Source organism: Anolis sagrei, chromosome 3, assembly GCF_037176765.1.
Source record: "Anolis sagrei isolate rAnoSag1 chromosome 3, rAnoSag1.mat, whole genome shotgun sequence".
NCBI lineage: Eukaryota > Metazoa > Chordata > Lepidosauria > Squamata > Dactyloidae > Anolis > Anolis sagrei.
This window is the reverse complement of record NC_090023.1, coordinates 205,849,597-205,870,339: the sequence shown is the minus strand read 5'-3', so window position 1 is coordinate 205,870,339 and position 20,743 is coordinate 205,849,597. Positions and strand designations below refer to the sequence as shown.

General features: G+C 37.7%; 1 protein-coding gene across 1 annotated transcript in view; it reads left to right on the top strand.

Annotated features, from left to right (window-relative positions):
• The window catches only part of ATRNL1 (attractin like 1), a 678,126-nt gene that overhangs the window by 99,058 nt on the left and 558,325 nt on the right, over window positions 1–20,743 (top strand). Inside the window, exons 2-6 of the mRNA XM_060768490.2 lie at window positions 3,274–3,357; window positions 4,630–4,743; window positions 7,024–7,152; window positions 8,747–8,955; window positions 18,194–18,368. Of these exons, the coding sequence (XP_060624473.2) occupies window positions 3,274–3,357; window positions 4,630–4,743; window positions 7,024–7,152; window positions 8,747–8,955; window positions 18,194–18,368 (711 nt within the window). The remainder of the gene's footprint in view (window positions 1–3,273; window positions 3,358–4,629; window positions 4,744–7,023; window positions 7,153–8,746; window positions 8,956–18,193; window positions 18,369–20,743) is intronic.

Sequence of the window (20,743 nt, the reverse complement as noted above, 5' to 3'; positions counted from 1 at the left end):
AAGGCCTTGTCACTCGTCCCCAGCAATTGCGCCTGCAAAGGAGGTGGGATCGAGAGCAGGGTCTCCCCAGAAGATCTTAACCTTTGAGATGGTTCATAGAGGGAAATATGTTCGGACAGGTAAACTGGGCCAGAACCAATTATGGCTAAAGCCAGCACTTTGAATTGTGCTCGGAAGCAGACTGGCAGCCAGTGGAACTGGCACAGCAGGGGGTTATATACATTTGTAGCGCAAAGAGATAAATGGAATGAAATTGGTTATTTTTTTGGGGGGGGGGGGTACAAACCCCAATGATTGTCATAAAGAAAGTGATGAATTTTCAGCAGCCTATTACTATGTCTCATTTAGACCAGTCCCATACACATTTTCCAGGAGTGTAAGTCCTACTGATATATTGGGGAATATTTCTTAGTAGATATGTGCAAATTTCATTATTAAACTAAATGGAATATTGCTTGTAGAAGCAGACCTATTCATTTTTCAGGTGTGAGCAGGTGAGCTTTGTCTGCTCACCTGCTCTGTCAGTTTCTGCCTGGAACATCATGAATATTCAAAGTAACAGGAAATGGACAGTACTCATTGGCAAAGAAGACACCTGAGAAATTGTAGATATTGGGTTCATCTTCTGCCAGTGTACTCTGCCTTCCTCTTATATTAATTAATCCCATTGTGCTTCCATTGGGCTTTTTTCATTGGCACTATAAAATATGGTTGAGTAGTGGAAGCACTAGAAGGAGAACACATCATCATCTGTATAGGCTTATTCCAGTTGCTTTTGATACTATTATTAGTGCAGGAGCTATTTCAGACTTTTCTATCCACTTCCTGTGTGCTTTCCTCTCCACTTTCTTTTACATCATGAACATAGTCCAGTTATGGATATACAAAACATTCATAGATATACAAAACATGAATGTGTAAAAGTAAACATAAGTGATAAATATGTTCAGTGGGGAAAACAGGTTTCCAGTTTTCTTTTCTTGAAATCTGTGGAAAAGGCACACAATTGAGTCCAATCAGTACCTTTGTATTCGCTTGGATGTCTTAATGAATGAACACAGTACCCGTTACGATGTGATACCTATTGCCAGTGTTCCGCAATACTTTGGCTTATGTAGCAACTTTTTTTCCTACAGCATCAAACCCATCTTCTATCTTCCATTACTGTTATATATGGGTAGATATTTGAAACGTACATCATGCTACCTACAGTTGGAGGAGCAACTAATTTTGTTTATGGGCAGTAGAGACTGGGCAACATGTACACAATTTCTGTGAGATAATTTGCTTCAACTTAAGTCTGCAGCATTGGCTAAGTTGCAATCAATATATTGACAATATAGTTTCATTTACGTGTTAAACCAGTGGTTCTCAACCTTCCTAATGCTGCAACCCCTTAATACAATTCCTCATGTTGTGGTGACCCCCAACCATAAAATTACTTTTGTTGCTACTTCATAACTGTTATGAATCATAACAGTAAATATCTGATATACAGGATGCAGGTTGTATTTTCATTCACTGGACCAAATTTGCCATAAATACCTGATTTGCCCAAATTTGAATACTGGTGGGATTGCTGGGCGTGGGAGGACTGATTTTGTCATTTGGGAGTTGTAGTTGCTGGAATTTATAGTTCACCTACAATCAAAGAGTCCCTTGAATCCCACCAATGATAGAATTGGGCCAAACTTCCCACACAAAACCCCCATGACCAACACAAATCCTCCATGACCACCAGTTCACCTACCTCTGGAGAGCGCTGTGTTCCTAAAATCATCAGAAATATGTGTTTTCTGATGGTCTTTGGTGACCCTTCTGACATCCCCCTTGTGACCCCCCCTCCCTCCCAGGGGTCCCGACCCCCAGGTTGTGTTAGATCAATTACTACAAGATGTTTTATTCTTTTGAAAATTGTTTGGAAGTATCAGCTACTTTAGAATGGTGTGAGGAGTTGAAATGTTAATTTAGTGCTCTTGAATTTTCAACAGTTTTCTGTTGCAGTTTAGGCAGGGCTCCTGAGCATATTTGGGAACATGTTGCTTATATAATGTCCATTTATTCTCTGAATTCCTTTTGAGATGGATGTAATATGTTTTTGGGATTAGATTTTCTGTGTTGTCTCTCAGTTGTGAATTTCCATGCCTGCCTGCCTGCCTATTTGCCCTCCCTCACTTCCTTGTGTCCACCAAAAACAATGGATAATCTATATCAGTAACATTGGGTAGAGGTCTATGGATTTATTATTATATTTGCAAGCCTTTTCAGGCAAACAATTTTATTTATTTATTTATTTCATTTACTTATACCCCGCCCTTCTCACCCCGGGGGGGACTCAGGGCGGCTTACATAGGAGGCATAATTAGATGCCTAAATCTATCGACAAACAATATAAAATACAAAAACAATTCAACAGTTAAATTAAAACATCAGTGCACAATAAAATATTAAAAAACAATCTCATGCTCGGGTTCAGAGTCCATATGTCCATTCCAATCCATTTGTCCTTGTCTATCGTTAGATCCTTCATTTAGTTGCCAGTGTGTCCAAAGGCTTGATCCCAAACCCAGGTCTTCAGTTTTTTCCGGAATGCCAGAAGGGAGGTCGGCGATCTAATCTCCCCGGGGAGTGAGTTCCACAGGTGGGGGGCCACCACCGAGAAGGCCCTGCTCCTCGTCCCCGCCAACCTCACCTGTGAGAGTGGCGGGGTCGAGAGCAGGGCCTCCCCAGAAGATCTTAAGCTTCGAGGTGGGATGTAGAGGGAGATCCGTTCGGACAAATACACTGGGCCGGAACCGTATAGGGTTTTGTAGGTCAAAACCAGCACTTTGAATTGTGCTCGGAATTGGATCGGCAGCCAGTGGAGTTGGCGCAACAGGGGGGTGGTATGCTCCCTGTACGCCGCTCCGGTGAGCAATCTGGCTGCTTCCCGCTGGACTAGTTGAAGTTTCCGAGCAGTCTTCAAAGGCAACCCCACGTAGAGTGCGTTGCAGTAATCCAACCGGGATGTGACAAGAGCGTGGACCACCGTGGCCAGATCAGACTTCCCAAGGTACGGGCGCAGCTGGCGCACAAGTTTTAATTGTGCGAAAGCTCTCCCGGCCACCGCTGAGACCTGGGATTCCAGGCTCAGCGATGAGTCCAGGATCACTCCCAAACTCCAGGATCACTCCCAAACAATATTAACAAGTCAATAATATATAGGCTGTGTTTTTGTATCAGTTTGTAAAATTGACTTGTTGGGTTAATTATTTCTGGTTTATTCTTTTTTAGGTTAACTGAACCTTCTGGATATTTAACAGATGGACCAATAAATTATAAATACAAAACTAAATGTACATGGTTAATTGAAGGATAGTAAGTACTTGTTTTGCATTTCTTTCTTTCTTTCTTTCTTTCTTTCTTTATCGTGTCAGGGGCAGACCAAACAGTTGCATTGCATTTTTTTAACAAACAAACAAACAAAACACAAAGCTTGCAAGCTTGGTAGTTGATTAAATGTCCTTTGATCAGTTTTACATTAATATTTAATGTATATTAGCAACTTTAGATCATAGTCTTATGTGAAGAATCCTGTTGATTCTACATAGCCTATCTCCATGATAAACATATATTAATGTTGTTGGCCCCAGGAGAGATTTGACCATTTCCTGATGAATTTCTGAAATGCATATTGGACCAGAAAGATTGAATGAACATTACTTGGAGTCCAAGAACTAGTTCAAAGGTTAAAGCTACTCCTGGTCAGAAATGCATGACTGGCTTTGGCAATGATTGCTTGAGCATAAATGTTGGATGGACCAACCCTTTCACCAACAGATTGAAAGCCCTACATTAGTCTTTGGAAATTTTCTAATTCTTTTCTTAATTGGAGATACTATTCACTAATAAATTATTGATCCCAGTCCAAAATAATAAGCAAACAAACAAATATGCTCCTGGCAGAGTAGTCCTAACAGCTGACAGTAGTAGCTATATTTTAAGAAACCATCTATCATGTTCAAAATTTAGCCATGCAAACACATAGATACTTTATTGGGTGCTTTAGGACACTGGCAAATTTTAACATAATGGGCATTTTTCCAGACATAGCTGTAGTTGCCATGCCAACCCAAGGGTAGGAGGGTCAAACATGCATCAAAGTCAAAAGATTCTTAGTCCTGGCAGCTGGCCAAGGTTTCCAATGCTGATGTAAGTCCTGTGTGCAGTTATATTTTAAAATATAGATATTATGATATTAGTGTCCTTGAAGATAAAGTGTTCTTAGTAAAAGCCAGCTGCATTACAGGAAAAGGAGAAAGGGCGTGGTAGGATGCGAGCATGGACACATAGATTGTTCCCAGGGTGATATTGGAGGGAAATTGTCTGTCTTAATTCTATAAATTTCCATTAAATAAATACATTTTCTCAGATTCCTTATGACTTCAAATGAAATACGTGCTCACTTTTAATAACTGCATATATGTAATACACTAAAATTGTAGAAATATATTCATACAGAATTGTATTTTAATAGATTAATAATGATTATTAACAATAAAATGCACTTTAATATATTCTATTAGAAGGTGTGCTGTTTGTGAAAAATTCACTTTTAACGGTTTTCTTTTTTTCCATTTTTTCTTCTAGTCCTAATTCAGTTTTAAGATTAAGATTTAATCATTTCGCTACAGAATGTAGCTGGGACCATATGTATGTTTACGATGGAGATTCAATATATGCACCTTTAATAGCTGTATTTAGGTGAGTATTTCAGTTTAATAGCTTCTAATTACAAATATGGGAGAATATTTGTGTCCTGATAAGACAGTTTAATATTAGAAGGCTTAAATGTTCATCCCTTCCTCTGGCTTTATTTTCTGTTAACATATTTTAGATCTTTCTATGTCCTTCATAATCGAAGCTCCAAATATTGTTGGACTCCAGTTCCTCTTAGCCTTTACCTACCTGGCCAATGATGAAAGATGTTTTTACTTCAAATTGTTTGATTTTTTGGAGTACCGTAGCTTTCCTTCATATTGGTTTTGGGTCATTTCCTCAGTGAACTTAGTTTACCATATTTAACTTCCCTGTGCATCTCGTCAAGCTCCATTCGTTTCCTTATTAGAATTATGAAAACTACTACTATACTTTTATTGGGTTCAAGTAAGAGCAGGGCATTTTAATGAATAGATAACAAGAATGCAAGTTTCTGTAGGAAGGAACATTCTTCATAGTTTGGAGGATGCTGTGTTCATGCTCTGTCCTATTTTAACACTCTCTTGTCAGTATCACTCTCTTGTCAGTACATTTCTGTTCAATAATTACAATCACAGGCTCATTTTCTATACCTCTTACTAGTCATTTCAGTGAGTTTCTACTTCAAGTTTTTTCTTCTATCCTTTTCTAGCATATATTCTGATTGGTAAAAAGTACCGGTTTTAGGGAACTTTAAAGTAGACAGTGAACACAATGAAATAGTTAAGGATTTTCAATACCTTGGTTCAGTCATCAATCAAAATTGAGACTGCAGCCAAGAAATCAGATGTTGATAGTGAAGACATTGAAATAGTCAAAGATTTCCTATAGATTGGCTCCATCATCAGTCAAAATGCACCATGCAGTCAAGAATCAGAAGACTGCAGTCAAGAAAATAGAACAGCAAAAAACATTGAAATAGTCAAAGATTTCCTATACTTCAACTCCTTCATCAATCAAAATGGAAACAGTAGTTAAGAAATTAGAAGAAGGTTAGGACTTGGAAGGGCAGCATGATGGAACAAGACAAGATCCTCAAATGTAGAGATATATTGTTGAAATCAGAATTGGCTTTGCCATTGTGTTTCTAGTTTCTATGTATGGTTGTGATAACTGGGCAAAGAAAGAACTAATAAAAAGATAATAATCTCATTTATAATGTGCTGTTGGAGAGGAGTTCTGCTGATGCCACAGGCTATCAAAAAGACAAATGATTCCTAGAACAACTCAAGTCTGGACTCCCCCTAGAACCCAAGTTGACCAAGTTGAGACTGTCGTGCTTTGGACATATCATGAGAAGACATGAGTTACTAGAAAAGACAATAATATTTGGTAAGGTAGAAAGCACTACTTTCCAAAAGAGGAAGATTATACTACAGACTGGCTGACTAAATCAAGGAAGCCACAACCTTATGTTTGTAAGATATTAGTAGGGCTGTTGATGGTAGGGTGACATTGAGGTCTCTCATTCATAGAGTCACCATAAATCAATTGACTTGACAGCAGTCAACAGAAACCTGAGAGCTGTTTTGGAGATTATTTATCTTAGATTTGACTCTAACTAAATAGATTTGACTCTGTTGTCCAATAACTATTTGGTAGTTGGAAAGGGAAGTTTTACCATGTTTAAAAGCTCTCTTTTTTTTGGGGGGGGGGGGGGACAGACCTGATGTGGAGTTATTTTTGTCACATGCAGCCACAAAAGGGACCTGGTCAATGTACACATGCCTCCTGAAATGAAGGATATACATCTAAGGCACCTTCCACACAGCTTTATAAAAGCGCACATTCTCTGCTTTGAACTGGGTTGTATGGCAGTGTGAACTCAGAAAACCCAGTTCAAAGCAGATATTGTGGATTTTCTGCCTTGATATTCTGGATTATATGGCTGTGTGGAAGGCCCAAGGAGTTCCTTTATGTTTTCCACCAATATGAATGTTGTCATTTTGTTTCATTTTGCATTGATTTGGATTTCCAGATACTGCTTGATATCAAAATGTTAATATTCTGTGCAATTCTTTTAGACTATTCTGCATTTAGAAATGTTTTGAGCACTTCTGATATTTAAAATGCACTGAATAGGAATATGACAAATCTTTGAAGTTATAGCTATTACAAAATCTTGTCTCATTTAATAGTCATGAATTTCTGTACTCAATCAGTGCAATGGAATAAAGTTTTAATATGTTTCCTAATTACATTGAGCACTTACATTTCTTCAGATGGCTAGCTTTTTATTGCCAATGTTATTGATAATATGAATATTTCATGTTTAATCTCTTGCAGTGGTCTTATAGTTCCTGAAGTACGTGGAAATGAAACTGTACCTGAAGTAGTTACTACATCTGGCTATGCATTGCTACACTTTTTTAGTGATGCTGCTTATAATTTAACAGGATTTAATATTTTCTACTCGTAAGTATTTGTTAACCAGTCATATTTATGTTTATTAATCAGAAGATACATAGTTTTCATAGTTAATAAGATTTAGGATTTAAAATTATTTGAAATAGCCTTATGCAAATTAGGATTTCTGACAACTAAAGGATGTTTTAGAACCCATGCAGTATGTTGAAAATGATGCTTATGACAAGAAATGTAGCAAACAGTTAAAAGAGTCCTTTCAGGAACAATGATTAGCATAAATGGTGCTTTTTCTTTGTCTGATGTGTTGCTTTGTGAAGCTGTAGAATAAATCTATTGTAAGAGAGTGCTCTCAAACAAGACAAAGAAAAAGATCTAATACGTGCTGATACATGAAACAGGAATATTTGTAGACCTTGCTCTTTAGCAATTAGGGGTGTATGTGTGTGTGTGGAGGACATTGAGATACTGTTTAGCCTGGAACAGTTTTTTAGAACAGGGCTGCTTTCTAGGATCGTCAAAGGCAGATTATGCCAAATAAGGAATTAGGTAGTTAATATGCAATTCACACCATTTTTCATGAAACAGTGGTACAGCTATACTGTCCAAATAATGTACGACAAAAATGGCAGAGGTGGAAGTGAATATGTAGCTGATCATACATCAAGTGCATGAACCGGTTTGAGTCCTGGTATACTTTCATGCATTGGAGAATTGACTCAGATCCTGCTCCAGGATCTGCAATATCTATGACTTTAGGGCTGTAGAGGATTCCCCCCCCCCCCAACACTCCCGGTCCAAATGCATACATGCAAATTATTCGAGAACTCATCCCTTAATCAGTTTTACCATGTGATATGGTTTACACCTATGTGTGCTACTGCACATTATGAGGCCTTTTTTTGGGGGGGGGGGGTATCATCTGATTTTGCTTATCCTAATATAAGTCCTCTAAGGCATTTAAAAAAAACCCTTTTTCACTTGGGACCTCTTTTAGCCTGGTAATTGTTTATCTGACCCCTGGGTATATAGATATATAAAAGAGGTATAAAATCAAAATAATTACTGATAAGAAACCAGCATTTGCAAAGCTTACTAAGTAGGTTGATTTCCCTTTTTATGAAGTACAGCTAGAACATCTTCTACAGAATCCAGTATAAATACTGCACATCACGTTTGTGTAAATGTCTAAAATAGCTACTAAGTAACATTCAGAAAACTTTTACTGTTGCCAATATTTTTGTGACCTCCAACATTGAGTTGAAGGAACCTTATTTGGAGCGAAAACCACAGTTTAAGGAGATATGCTGGAAGGCACATTATTGTGATTTTGCTTATCCCAGTTTAAGACATTTAAAGTGTTTTCTTGCACATATTTACACCATGCATAATTTCAACACCACATTTCTGAGAATCTTTCAACCACGTTATGTTGTTAGTGTACATGTGCTGTCATTCATGTTTTGTGTAAGGAGAGCATAAATGTATATGTGATGGAAACCCCTTTCTGGATACACCTTCATTTAATAATGGCGTTCTGTCATCTACCATAACCCCTCCTGTTTCATGGAAAGATAAAATGATAATGCCAATTTGTTTATATTTGCTATTCATTCTTTTTCCCTTGTAATCTTCCTTATTACAGAATTAATTCATGTCCCAATAACTGCTCAGGGCATGGGAAGTGTACAACAAGTAGCTCAATTCCAAGTCAAGTATATTGCGAGTGTGACAAATACTGGAAAGGAGAAGCCTGTGATATTCCGTACTGTAAAGCTAACTGTGGAAGCCCTGACCATGGCTACTGTGATCTAACTGGAGAGAAGCTGTGTGTTTGTAATGATAGCTGGCAAGGTGAGTTTACATTATTTTTCTCCTTAAAGATACAAATCCATTCCTTAAAACTAGTTTCTATGCCAGAATTAATGGAATGGACCAGGAGCTACCTTTTCTTTCAGTATGCAAACCTTGGGTTCTGTCCTGGGCCAAGTGTTGTTCAACATCTTTATTCATGACTTGGATGAAAGTCTGCAGATGCCATCAAATTGGGAGGGATGGCTAATACTCCAGAAGATGGGATCACAATTCAAAATGACCTTAATAGATTAGAGAGTTGGGCCAAAACTAAGAAAATGAATTTCAACTAGGACAAATGTAGAATACTTCCTTTAGGCAGGAAAAACGAAATAAACAGATACAGGATAGTTAACGTCTGGCTCGACAACAGTCCATGTGAAAAAGATCTTGGAGTCTTAGTGGACAACAAGCTGAATGTGAGTAATGAGAAGCAGCTTAAAGAGATGGGTATGTTTAGCCTGAAGAAGTGAAAAAGGAGACACGATAGCTATGTTTAAACATTTGAAAGAATGACATAAGGAAGAGAGGGCAGGCTTTTTTTCTGCTGTCTTGGAGACTAGGACTCGGAAAAATGGGTTCAAATTATGGGAAAGGATATTCCACTGGAATATTAGGAAGAACTTCTTGATCATGAGAGCTGTTCAGCAATGGAACTCTCCGCCTCAGAGTGTGGTTGCAGCTGCTTCTTTATAGACTTTTAAACAGGTTGGACAACCATCTGTTGTGGGTACATTCATTGTGCTTTTCCTGCATGGCAGCAGGTTAGACTTGATGACCCATGTGGTCTCTTCCAACTGTATTATTTATGCAGTAGTATGTGCTGACATAAGTCTTTTAATTTTTATCTCACTGTTCTGCTGAGATGGTAGCAAAGGCCACATTAGACCCAAGGTAAGAAAACATGAGAAGGCTAGGAAATGAAAGGAAACAGGCATGGTGAGTTATTCAGACCAAAAAGCTGATTTTGACAGAATTAAACAACAACAGAAAAGGGCTTAATAGGGAGACATGTATGTTGTGAAAGTAGGACATTGTGGACAAAGAATTGGGAAGTTAGGGAAAGAACAAGTTTGTTTTTTCTGTGTGTATGTAGCTGCCATATAGTAGGATACACAAATAAGAGAAAATACTTTTAATGAGATATTTTGTTCTGTTGTTTGGGTTGTTTTTTTCTTTCTTTTTAAATTAAATAAATGTTTCACTTTGCAAGTTTGCATTAAAAAGTGCTTTGACATGCTACCACATTTTTATCAATACTTTTTTTAATGAAAAAAGTATCCTTTTAACACTTTTTCACTTGATCACTTGCTACTGAAAAAGTAATATTTCAAAAAAAGTAAAGCTGTGCAGCCACCCATTTCATTCATTCCTATTTGAAATATATTGCTAATGGTTACTTATAATGATGGAATTGGCAAGACTTTGTCTAAGTATTTCTTTCTTAAGAAAGCCCTGTGCAATTCATGGGGTTACCATACATTGGCAGGCAAATTGAGGGCACAAACACCCAGAAGAATTTAGTAGTATATGTAATAAACATAGTATATTATGTCTTTCTGAGCAATTGTGACATCTGGTGGATATTTTGAAATGAACACCTAGGAGAGGAGTCAGGTTTCTCACAGAAAATAGAAGTTCTTTAAAATGATGAAAGTCCTTCTTCATTGCAGATAATTGTATAAATGGGAAGCTATTGCTCCTCTGTCATGTTCATATCACTTCTAAGAAAAAGCTCCTCTGGTAGCAGGAAGTTATTGTACCATGCCACTGTAAAATGACTTTGTTCTGTTAGGATTACAATTTTTAAAATGTGCAAGTAAAGTGTTTAAAATGGATTTTGTAGCCATACTTAAAGCAGAGCCATTGAAATGAATGGAATAGATAACTCAAGCCCCATTAATTTCACTGGGGTTACTCTAGTATGACTACTTTGGGATTTAAATGCATAGTGAAGCTATGAGAAGCCATGGACCTCGATATTACATAACTTTTAGAAGCCAGCTGCCCAAGCTTTCACAGCCAAGAATGAAGGAAATTTACTGAAGGTATTTAGTAGTGCCAAATGTTTGGAAGCCCATAGGTGCCATACCTGCTGTATTACATTGCTATAATTAGGGAAATAGAGAGAACAATAATTTCTCAAACATTTCTCTAACCTACTAAAGGAAAAAAAATGTGCAATTTTCCCAATAATTTTGCTCTTCAAATGCTGTTGTATTCTTCCTATAAGATGATGCAGTGAGTTACCAAATAGAATGTCCTGAAATCCATTAAGGGAGACATTAAGAACATTCAGTTTTCAAACTTTCTTCAGATTTTAGCTCTCATCCATATCTGATAGCTATTTGTACCCTATATAAATGTATTTTAATTTTTATATTAGTAGAAAAGTTTGACACGGTTGCTGTTGAGTTAGTTAAGTCACATTAGAATCACTAAAATTAAGTTTGATTAATTCACAATGGATACAATCTATCTTTTTATGTTAATAGTTTTATTTGTCCTTTATGAGCTTTTTGATTAGGCATTGTGTACAATAGAAGTTAATTTGGGATTGACCATTATATTAGCCATATCACCTCTCCAAGGAACCAGTAGCCATTATGAAATCAGAGTTTAAGCAAAATATTTGATTGTACCTGTTTTGAAACAGCTGACTTTGGCTCAAAAGCCAAGTCAGCCTAGTTTGGAATTGTTGTGTTTATCTGATGTGTTTGGTAATTACTTATTTCTGGCATTACTAAAAAAATTAGGGATAAAGAGAAGTCCATATTGAAGGCAGTTTTGTATTAAATAAGAGAGACATTGAGCTGTCACCTTCTGCTATCTGGAGTCACTAAAATAAAAGTTGGTGTTAGACATCTGAATATTTGCAGTGCCATTCCTGAAATTCTTGATATACTTTCCCTTGATAGAGTGAAAGCATCACAGCAATAGGGCATGTATAGTTAGATGATTGATGGACTAAGGCACCTTACCTTTACAGTCAGTCTCCACATTTGTAGGTTTGGACTCACAGCTTTGATTATTTGCAGCCACCTCCCACTGATATCTACAAACCAGCAGACTTCAGGAGGGAGAAAAATGGGAGGTGTTGTTAAAGCTCCCACTGAAAACTACTTGTTTATAGACTTTGGTGGAGGATGCTTGGCAACTGGAGTCACTGGTACTCTGCTCCGCTGGGCTTTGGAGAAGTACAGCAACATACTTTCACTTGCCAGCTATACAAGGAAGCTTTGCCCAGCCCCTGGAGATATTCACAGTTTCTAACCCCCTTACTCCTACAAATGTGGAGAGTCAAATGTAGTTAGTTCTCTTCTTTTGATCAAAGCATCGTGAAGGAGCTGGAGTTCCATTTTTCCTCCGTTGCCCCCTAGGCTTATTACTTACTACTGCTGGATAAAGTGCTGATATATGACTACAATATTAATAGAAATCATAATGCATGCTGCATTTAATAATAATAATAATAATAATAATAATAATGGTCTTTATTTACATCCCGCTTTTCTCCCTCACGTGACCCAAAGCGGCTTACAACATATTATAATCATGTAAACAACAATCCAAATACATCGATAATAAGTATAAAACATCACTAAATGACAATTTAGTCCAGCATTTTCAGTTCCTGTGTTATCATAATATCAAAAGTGCAAGCTGAAATAGTTCAAGACATCTCAGTTAACTCTTTTTTTCTGTGAAAGTTAAGGAGCTGTCCAGAGTCCTAGAACACCATCATCATTCCAACTAAAATACTTTTAATTATGAACTTTCTTTGTCACTTGACTTCTTATTTTGAAATGCTTGTGTTTTCCTTGGTGCTCTTATAAAGCTTTTGAATTTATTTGCCATTTTAAGTGTATGATTCCTCCTTTGTGTTTGTTTTGTGCCTCCACGTTGACTCTCTTTTTTTGGCAGTCCTTTTCTACATAAATATACACACACAGGCAAATACACACACAAACACACAATTATTTCCAAATGAGTGTAACATTTCATCAATTCAGGAAAGTGGAGTCTAGCCAATGAAAGATTATTCCCTAGTAAATTTGCCAGGGTTGAAGATGGTCCAAGATTTTTTAGTCATTTTTAAAAGCCTTGCTCCTAATTTCTCCTCTGTAAATATAACAGTTTGGGTTTCTGAAACAGGGCTTTGGTATCTTTCTATTCCCCCTTTCAAATTATTGGAAGCTTGGAAATAGTGGAGATCATGATGCAAAATGAAAGAAGAGTTGGCAGAAATTTCTTCCCTGTGAATGACTGAAAAGAATAATTTAGGATCAAAGCCAGTGTATCCCTGGAAAGAATTAGAGCAGAAGTGTAGATAAAATGATTTCTGATTATGTAGTGCTTCATCACTTGAATTAAAATGTTCACGGCTTCTTTGACAACAAATAAAAGTGGTGATAAATAAAATAGTACAGTGGGTCCTTGCTATCCGTTCGGATTTGGTTCCAAGATTCCCCATGAATATTAGAATCTGTGGATGCTCAAGTCCCTTTATATACAAAAGGATTTTCTTTTTGAATTTGTAACACACACACACACACCTCTATTTTCTAGCTCTGGACCACTGAATCTGTGGATACAAAATCCATGAATATGGAGGGCCGACCGTACAGCTTTTTTTTGGTGCCAGTACTTTTATGTGTGTCTTTGTGCTATGAAGTTGGCTGTTGACTTATAGTGACCCATATGAATTTCATTGAGTTTCTTAGGCAAGGAATACTCAAGAATTGTTTTTTTTTCCCAATTCCTTCATCTGAAATATAGCCTATAGCACAGGCATGGGCAAATTTCTGCCCTCCACATGTTTTGGACTTTAGCTTCCAGAAATTCCAGCCAGTTTGCCAGCAGTTAGGAATTGTGGAAGTTGAAGTTCAAAGCACCTGGAGGTCGGACAGGGCACAATGGCAGCAGTAACAGAGGGATCGCCAAGACAGGGCCATGGCTGCCTCACCCTGCTCCTCGCTCAGGCCCAGCACCTCTAAGGCAGTAACATCAGCAGCAGCAGGGAAGCCTGCTTGAACTGGATGTGGAAGCCCGGGCCTGGGGCGACATGTGGGAGCCTCCTCCTCCTGCTGCTCCTACTCCTCCTCTTCTCTGAGGTGCCATAGGGAAATGTGGGATGAGCAAGGCCTCATCAGGGAAGAGGGAAGAGGAGGAGGAGGCCGCATCTACTCTGGAGGAACAAAGGGTATACAGTGCTCCCTCTCTACTTTTATATTTTAAATTCATTTTTTAAAAAAACCCTGTGAAATAGTGTGTTTGCGGAAAGCGAACTGCGAAGTAGTGAGGGAACAGTGTACAGTGTTTGTAAACAGATTTTGGAAAATAAAGCATTTAAACAATATATTACAGCCAAATACACGAGATAACTGCCATAATGCGAACATCATAATATTATTCACTACATTCTCAAGCTGTCTACCTTTTTATTGAGCATAAAATAAAGAGCTATTTAAAAATTGTAGTATTGAATAGAAGTACTGTTTCTTGAAACCATGTTATAAAAATCTATTACCAGTACAGTAATAGCACAGCAGAGATTTATATGTGAGCACTATTTCAGTTGTCACAGAACGATTGAATAAAATATGTTTAAAACACACTTCAATTTTTCCTCTAAAAGCAGTTTATAGTTGAAGATCAATGGGTTAATCTTTTTCAAGAAACCTTCATAAGCAGGACACAAGAATCTTAGCATGTCTGTTAATGTGTGAAGTAATAAAAGGCTGACCTGTAAAGTCAGATTGCCTGCAGCTTCCATTTGTCAGTTTTTGCCTGCAACTGGTTTTAAGGGGAGCAGAACTGTTGTACACTCCCTTTCAGCTATAAGTAAAAGTGAGGATCCATTCAGACCAAAGACTTGAAATTCTGAAGGTAAGAGATATTTTAGGGCATGAGAAAAAAAATCCTCCTCCTTCTCTTAGTTTGAACACATTTTCACATTCCATCTGAATTACAATAGTTTTCCTGTATTGGAACAGTAATAATTTCTCCAGGAAACAAATTTATGTAACCAAAAACACGTTTATGAAGTGTTTGAGAGGACACAAAGAGAAATATATAGATACAAGTTACTTCTAACAATTCATTCGGTTGTCTCTGTCCAAATACGCGTCAATTGATCTAGATATTTAGAAGACTTTAAATTGTTAATTTAATAATTTGGTATGTGCAAAAATTGTTCATTTATGTAATTAAGATTAGCAACTACACGTGGTTCCAAAGAAGTACTTGAATGAATCTTGAGTGGATATTTTGCCTTAAACCTTCTTCAGTATGGAAAACTAGTTATGTAGTTTTGTTTGGATCTCAGGTTTTTCCCAGAATGTGAATAACTTGACATCATTGGTACAGAACAGCAGAATAGCTTTTCAGAAAACTGAAACTAATTTAAGTTGATATGCTAGAGCTATTAAGGAATTCATTTTGTTAACACATGGCCCACAACAGAAATCTGTGTTGATTTGACCGTACCATCCGCCAGGAGAGAGACAAGCCACTCAGTCATCCCCAGGGAAGAAAAGTAGTTAAATCAAGCCTATTGCAGGTAGGAGTGCAATCAGCTGCATCACACAGATGTAGAGGCTTCAGGAAATGCAAGTCAATCTGTTCATGAGTAACTGGCACATATTGTTATATAGAATATAGAGAACAGTTATTCTGGCACAACCAAAAGCTTTGTTGATAGTAACAAATGTCAAGTGCCTGGCAATATGATGTAGTACTTAGTGAAATTATTAAAATATGGAAAAAATGCAAAATGAAAATAGCAGCAGAAGAATATTTGTTAACCTGGATGCCAAACTACATATTCAGTGAAGCCAGAAACTTTGTTGAATCACTAATCTGCACATTTTTCATTTGGGAATGCTAGGCGACTGAACCCTTGCCATGTTGACTTTATGGAATCCATCATATGGTGTTACTCTACTGAAGCCAGCTCCATGGTGATGGGAAAATGATGGACATATTCATATTGGAAAAAAGCTGCCCAGGAATGGTTATCAGCTGCAGATGAATAATTCTTCTGCTGCAAATTCAGGGCTAATCTTTGCTCAATCCATTTTTACATTACAGTTTGTGATCTGCATGTTTTTATTTTTGTATATTTCAGAGACATTTTTTTCCTCATGGATTCTTATAATTCTCAATTGGCTTTAAACAATTATAGTTTTCATGTGTATTCTGTGATTCTATCATTGCTGTAATTAGAGGATGTTAGTGTCTCATGAATGTTTTCTTGAATCGCAGGCTGAATTTGAATTAGCAAATTTTAAATAAAAAAGCTTTCACTCTTTGTGAGTTTCACGGTTACACAGGTTCTCTGTGTCATTTACCACTTGGTGTCACTGTTCAGCACAAAAAATGGAAAAGAAACACAAAAGCACATCTTTTCTGTGTCTGGATGTTTTACATGTTTTTAAACATGCAGAAAAAGAATGAAATTCAGACTGTGACATCACCCTCATTTGCAAACTAAAAATGCAGTTTATGTTTTCAGGACTGTTGCTGTTGGCTGTGTATACGAAAATATTTTTGATTGATTTTGTGCAGTTTGGTTTTGTGTTTTCATACAGGTTTTAAAGTTGGCTATAAAATAGTTTTGCTATATTTTCAAAATAGCAATAAAGGATTATCAGAATTTATGATATGCAGCTTTGACAATTGGAAAGCAGTTATGATCAAATTTGCATTTTACCTGAATATCTAATAAAAGTATTGATTTCAGTTAACTTAGCCACATGTGTGCCTGTAAAATTAACATATTGTCCACATCCAAAAATTAAATGATTGATGTCATTATAGAAACTCCAGAAATGTTGAAAAATGTTGGCATCTTGTTCAGTCCAGTATAAAAAGAAAAGCTTTCCAACTCTCAGACAGGGGACATCCATTATAATAAGGTACAGCTCTCAGTCCTATGAGAGACAAATTTCCAGTATTCCAATAAGCAACATTCCTTAGAATAAAGGTCACCTTATGGCCTTTCTGTCAAAAATCTGTTCAGATAGGGTTAGGTAGGAAATAATCTTTACTGACACTATCAGTTACATAAAATTCCAAAAAAAGTTTCAGGAAATTGCCTAATCTGTTTGAAGGATTCTTAGAGTTGCAGTTTAAAACATTAACTTTTCCAAGTTCTGAAAAAGACTAAGACAGATGCCCCTTTCACAATGACTTAGAATAGAGAGTTATCTTACTTTGTAGTATGCATGTTACTTATTTCAGATTCAACACTGTACACTGAAATGTGTTATTGAAAAGTGCTTTTGACGTGGGTCTTCATAAGATTTCTCTGCCAATACTAGTACAAAAATCATTATTGTTTCTTTGCTGCATATAAAGAAAGTGTGGAGTTTGATTCTGAGATATATTGTGCAGAAGGCATTGCCGCTCTATGTGAGCAACAGCTTGACTTGTTTTAAATTGGGCCAATTGTCCTACTGTTTCTGCTCTAGTCACTCCTAAACTCAGGATTCCTTGGGGAAATCTGTAAAATTGGGGCACTATTGCTGAAATCCAAAAAATTCTTCTATAACAATATCTTGCTGCATTGAACCAACTCAAACAAATTGATGGGGGCAGAAATCAGTATGGAAGGCAAGCTGCTAATTCCAGTGTTCTTGTGTTCCCCTTGAAAATCATTCCCTCAAACCATTGAGAATATTGATGCTTCAGTTGTTTTGTATAAGTAATCAAATTCTATTCTAGCCCATGAATACATCATAGTTCCAAAGGGGACTGATCTTACATTTGCTGATCAAAATGGGATAAGAGGTGACATTGTCTACTGTTGTGGTTTCTTTTTCATAGGAGAGGCTTGTGGAAGTCTCTCCTTCCTCTGTGATCTGTGAAGTGGAAGGAGACATAAGGCCCTTGATGTTGCCCCCTTTTGCAGTGTTTGCATATACAGAATGAGGTTATCTTGAGATGGGACCCATGTCCACACATGAAATTCATGAATGTTTCTTATACATCTTATTCAGATAGCCTCAAGCTAATTTTATACACAATATTTTTGATATTGTTGTGCATGAAACAAAGTTTGTGTTCAATTGAACCATCAGAAAGCAAAGGTATAAGCACCCCAGCACCCCAGGTGATCAGCTTTGTATTTTAGAGCATTTCCGATTTCTGGATAAGGGATATTCAACCTGTATTTCAAATGGTTAATGTTTGTACAGTCCAGATGATTTTCTCCTCTCAATCTCTTTTTAAACAGGTCCCGACTGTTCTTTGAATGTTCCTTCTATGGAATCATACTGGATTCTGCCTAATGTGAAGCCATTTAGTCCATCTGTAAGCCGTGCTTCTCATAAAGCCGTTCTACATGGCAAGTTTATGTGGGTGATTGGTGGATATGCATTCAATTACAGTACTTTCCAGATGGTATTAAAGTAAGTCAGTTCTTTTGTCTTTCCTTTGCCAGTTGTGTCCAAAAATATTAACACTGATAGCATTTTGTCATACATCTGTCTACATCTCTCATAGCTTTACAGCTCTGCACAAAACAGAGAAGTGTAGGCTGCATAAAAGAACAAAAGTGAAACCCTTGGAGATGAATAGGCTCATTCTAGGAATCTGATGCTGGGCTAGCGCTTGCTTTTTATATATATATATATATATATATACACACACAGAGAGAGAGAGAGAGAGAGAGAGAGAGAGAGAGAGAGAGAGTTTGCCTGCTTGCTTCCAGTATGCTTTGCTTCTACATTTATATAAAAATACAAGAAAAACTAATGTGTGCAGCACAACCACTGCGTGCCTCATTGCTTGGAGTTCACATTGTAGTGTGTATGTGTGCATGTGTATAGGCGTCACACTGATGTTTTGAATAGACCAGTGGCTGTTGGAAAGAAAAGTGTAATGAAAATGGGTCCTCTGTCCATATTACATTACATTTTATACAAGGGTCATTGAGCACCACTCACCTTGGTGCGTAATAGTATTTGTGCTAAATGAAATTAAAAGAGAAGGATATCATCAGAGTAAAGTAACACTCAGATGAATAAGCAAACCACTTCCTAAACACAATGAGAAGGTGGTGCTGGGGACTCCTGTTCGAACCCCTGGTCGTTGACCCTTTGTGTTCATCAGGGTTCAATTTTTTCCACTATGCTGTTTAACATATACATGAAACTGCTGGGAGTTTTGGAGTACAGTGCCACCTATATGCAGATGACACCCAACTCTACAACTCCTTTCCACCTAATGCCAGGGAAGCTGTCCTGAACCTTAACCAGTGCCTGTCATCTGTAATGAACTGGATGAGGGCAAACAAGTTGGAACTTAATCCAAACAATCCTTCTGACTGACAGGTACTCCTGGTCAGTCAGAAGGCAGACCTGGGAATAGGGATCCAGCCAGCACCGACAGGGTCACACTCCCCCTGAAGACACAGGTCCACAGTTTTGGGGGTTCTCCTGAACTCGGCACTGAACCTGGAGACCCAGGTATCTATGTTAGCCAGAACTGCCTTTGCACAATTAAAACTTGTGTGCCAACTGTGCCCATTCCTTGAGAAGCCAGATCTGGCCATGGTGGTCCATGCCTTAGTTACATCCCATCTGGATCACTATAACATGTTCTATGTGGGGCTGCCTCTGAAAAGTGCTTGGAAACTTCAGCTGGTCCAAAGAGCTGCAGCCAGGTTCCTAATTGGGGCTGGCTTCAGGGAGCAGACAACCCCCTGTTGTAGGAACTCCTCTGTTTCTGGGCACAATTCAAAGTGCTGGTTATGATCTTTAAAGCCCTAGATAGTTTAGGTCCAGGCAATTTGGACCTAAATACCTTATACAAATCTGCCTGGGCCCTGAGATCTTCAGGAGAGGCCTTTCTCTTGGTTCCACCTCTATCTCAAACACGATTGGTTTGAATGAGAGAGCGGACCTTCTTTGTGGCTGCCCCATGACTCTGGAACTCCCTGCCCAGGGAAGCCAGAATGGTCCCCTCCTTACTGTCCTTCTGGCGGCAGGACAAAGCTTTGTATTCAGACAGGCATTTAAAGATGAAGGTGTTTAAGATCGAGTCAGGGGGTGCTGTGGTTTTTAACTTTGAATATGTTTTGATATATTTTAACTATGAATTTTTTAGTGCTGTTTGAGTTTAATTCTGTTTTAATTATTGTATACTTAAAATTGTATACTAATGCTTTTACGTCAAGCCACTTTGAGTCACCTTTGGGAAGATAAAGCTGGGTATGGTATAAATAAATTAATACTGATCAGAGGTCTCCAGAAACATGCAGAGATAGCTTATTAGCTTTAATTGTTTAACCTGGATTCCCAGGATCAGAGCTGAATCCAGGGATGCACCAAAACTGCATACCTACATCTCAGGTAGACTGTAACCCTCCCTGGTAGAAGTTGATTTGCATTTCAATTGACCAAGTGTTTACCTTGGTCAGTTGATTTATTCATGCTCATCCAATCTGTTGCTGACACATAATTACGCTATTACAGACATATTGGTAGCACAGAACTCCAAAATTCTGGGCAATATTTCAAATGTAAATATAGAACAGAATGAGAGATAGCACAGACTCTTGAGGGTCAGCATGAGCCATGGATTTGTCAGCACTATACCAAAGCCAGTGGAAACCAGAGTCTCAAATCTCATTTCAGAGAGGTGGCCCAGAAGAATACTATGGTCAGTGGTATTGAGCACTGCTGAAAAGTTTGCAAAACTTATGAAACACACTGCTACTGTCCAGTTCATGGTATACTTAATTGAACAGCAATCTCTTTCCCATAACCAGGCCTGGAGCCAG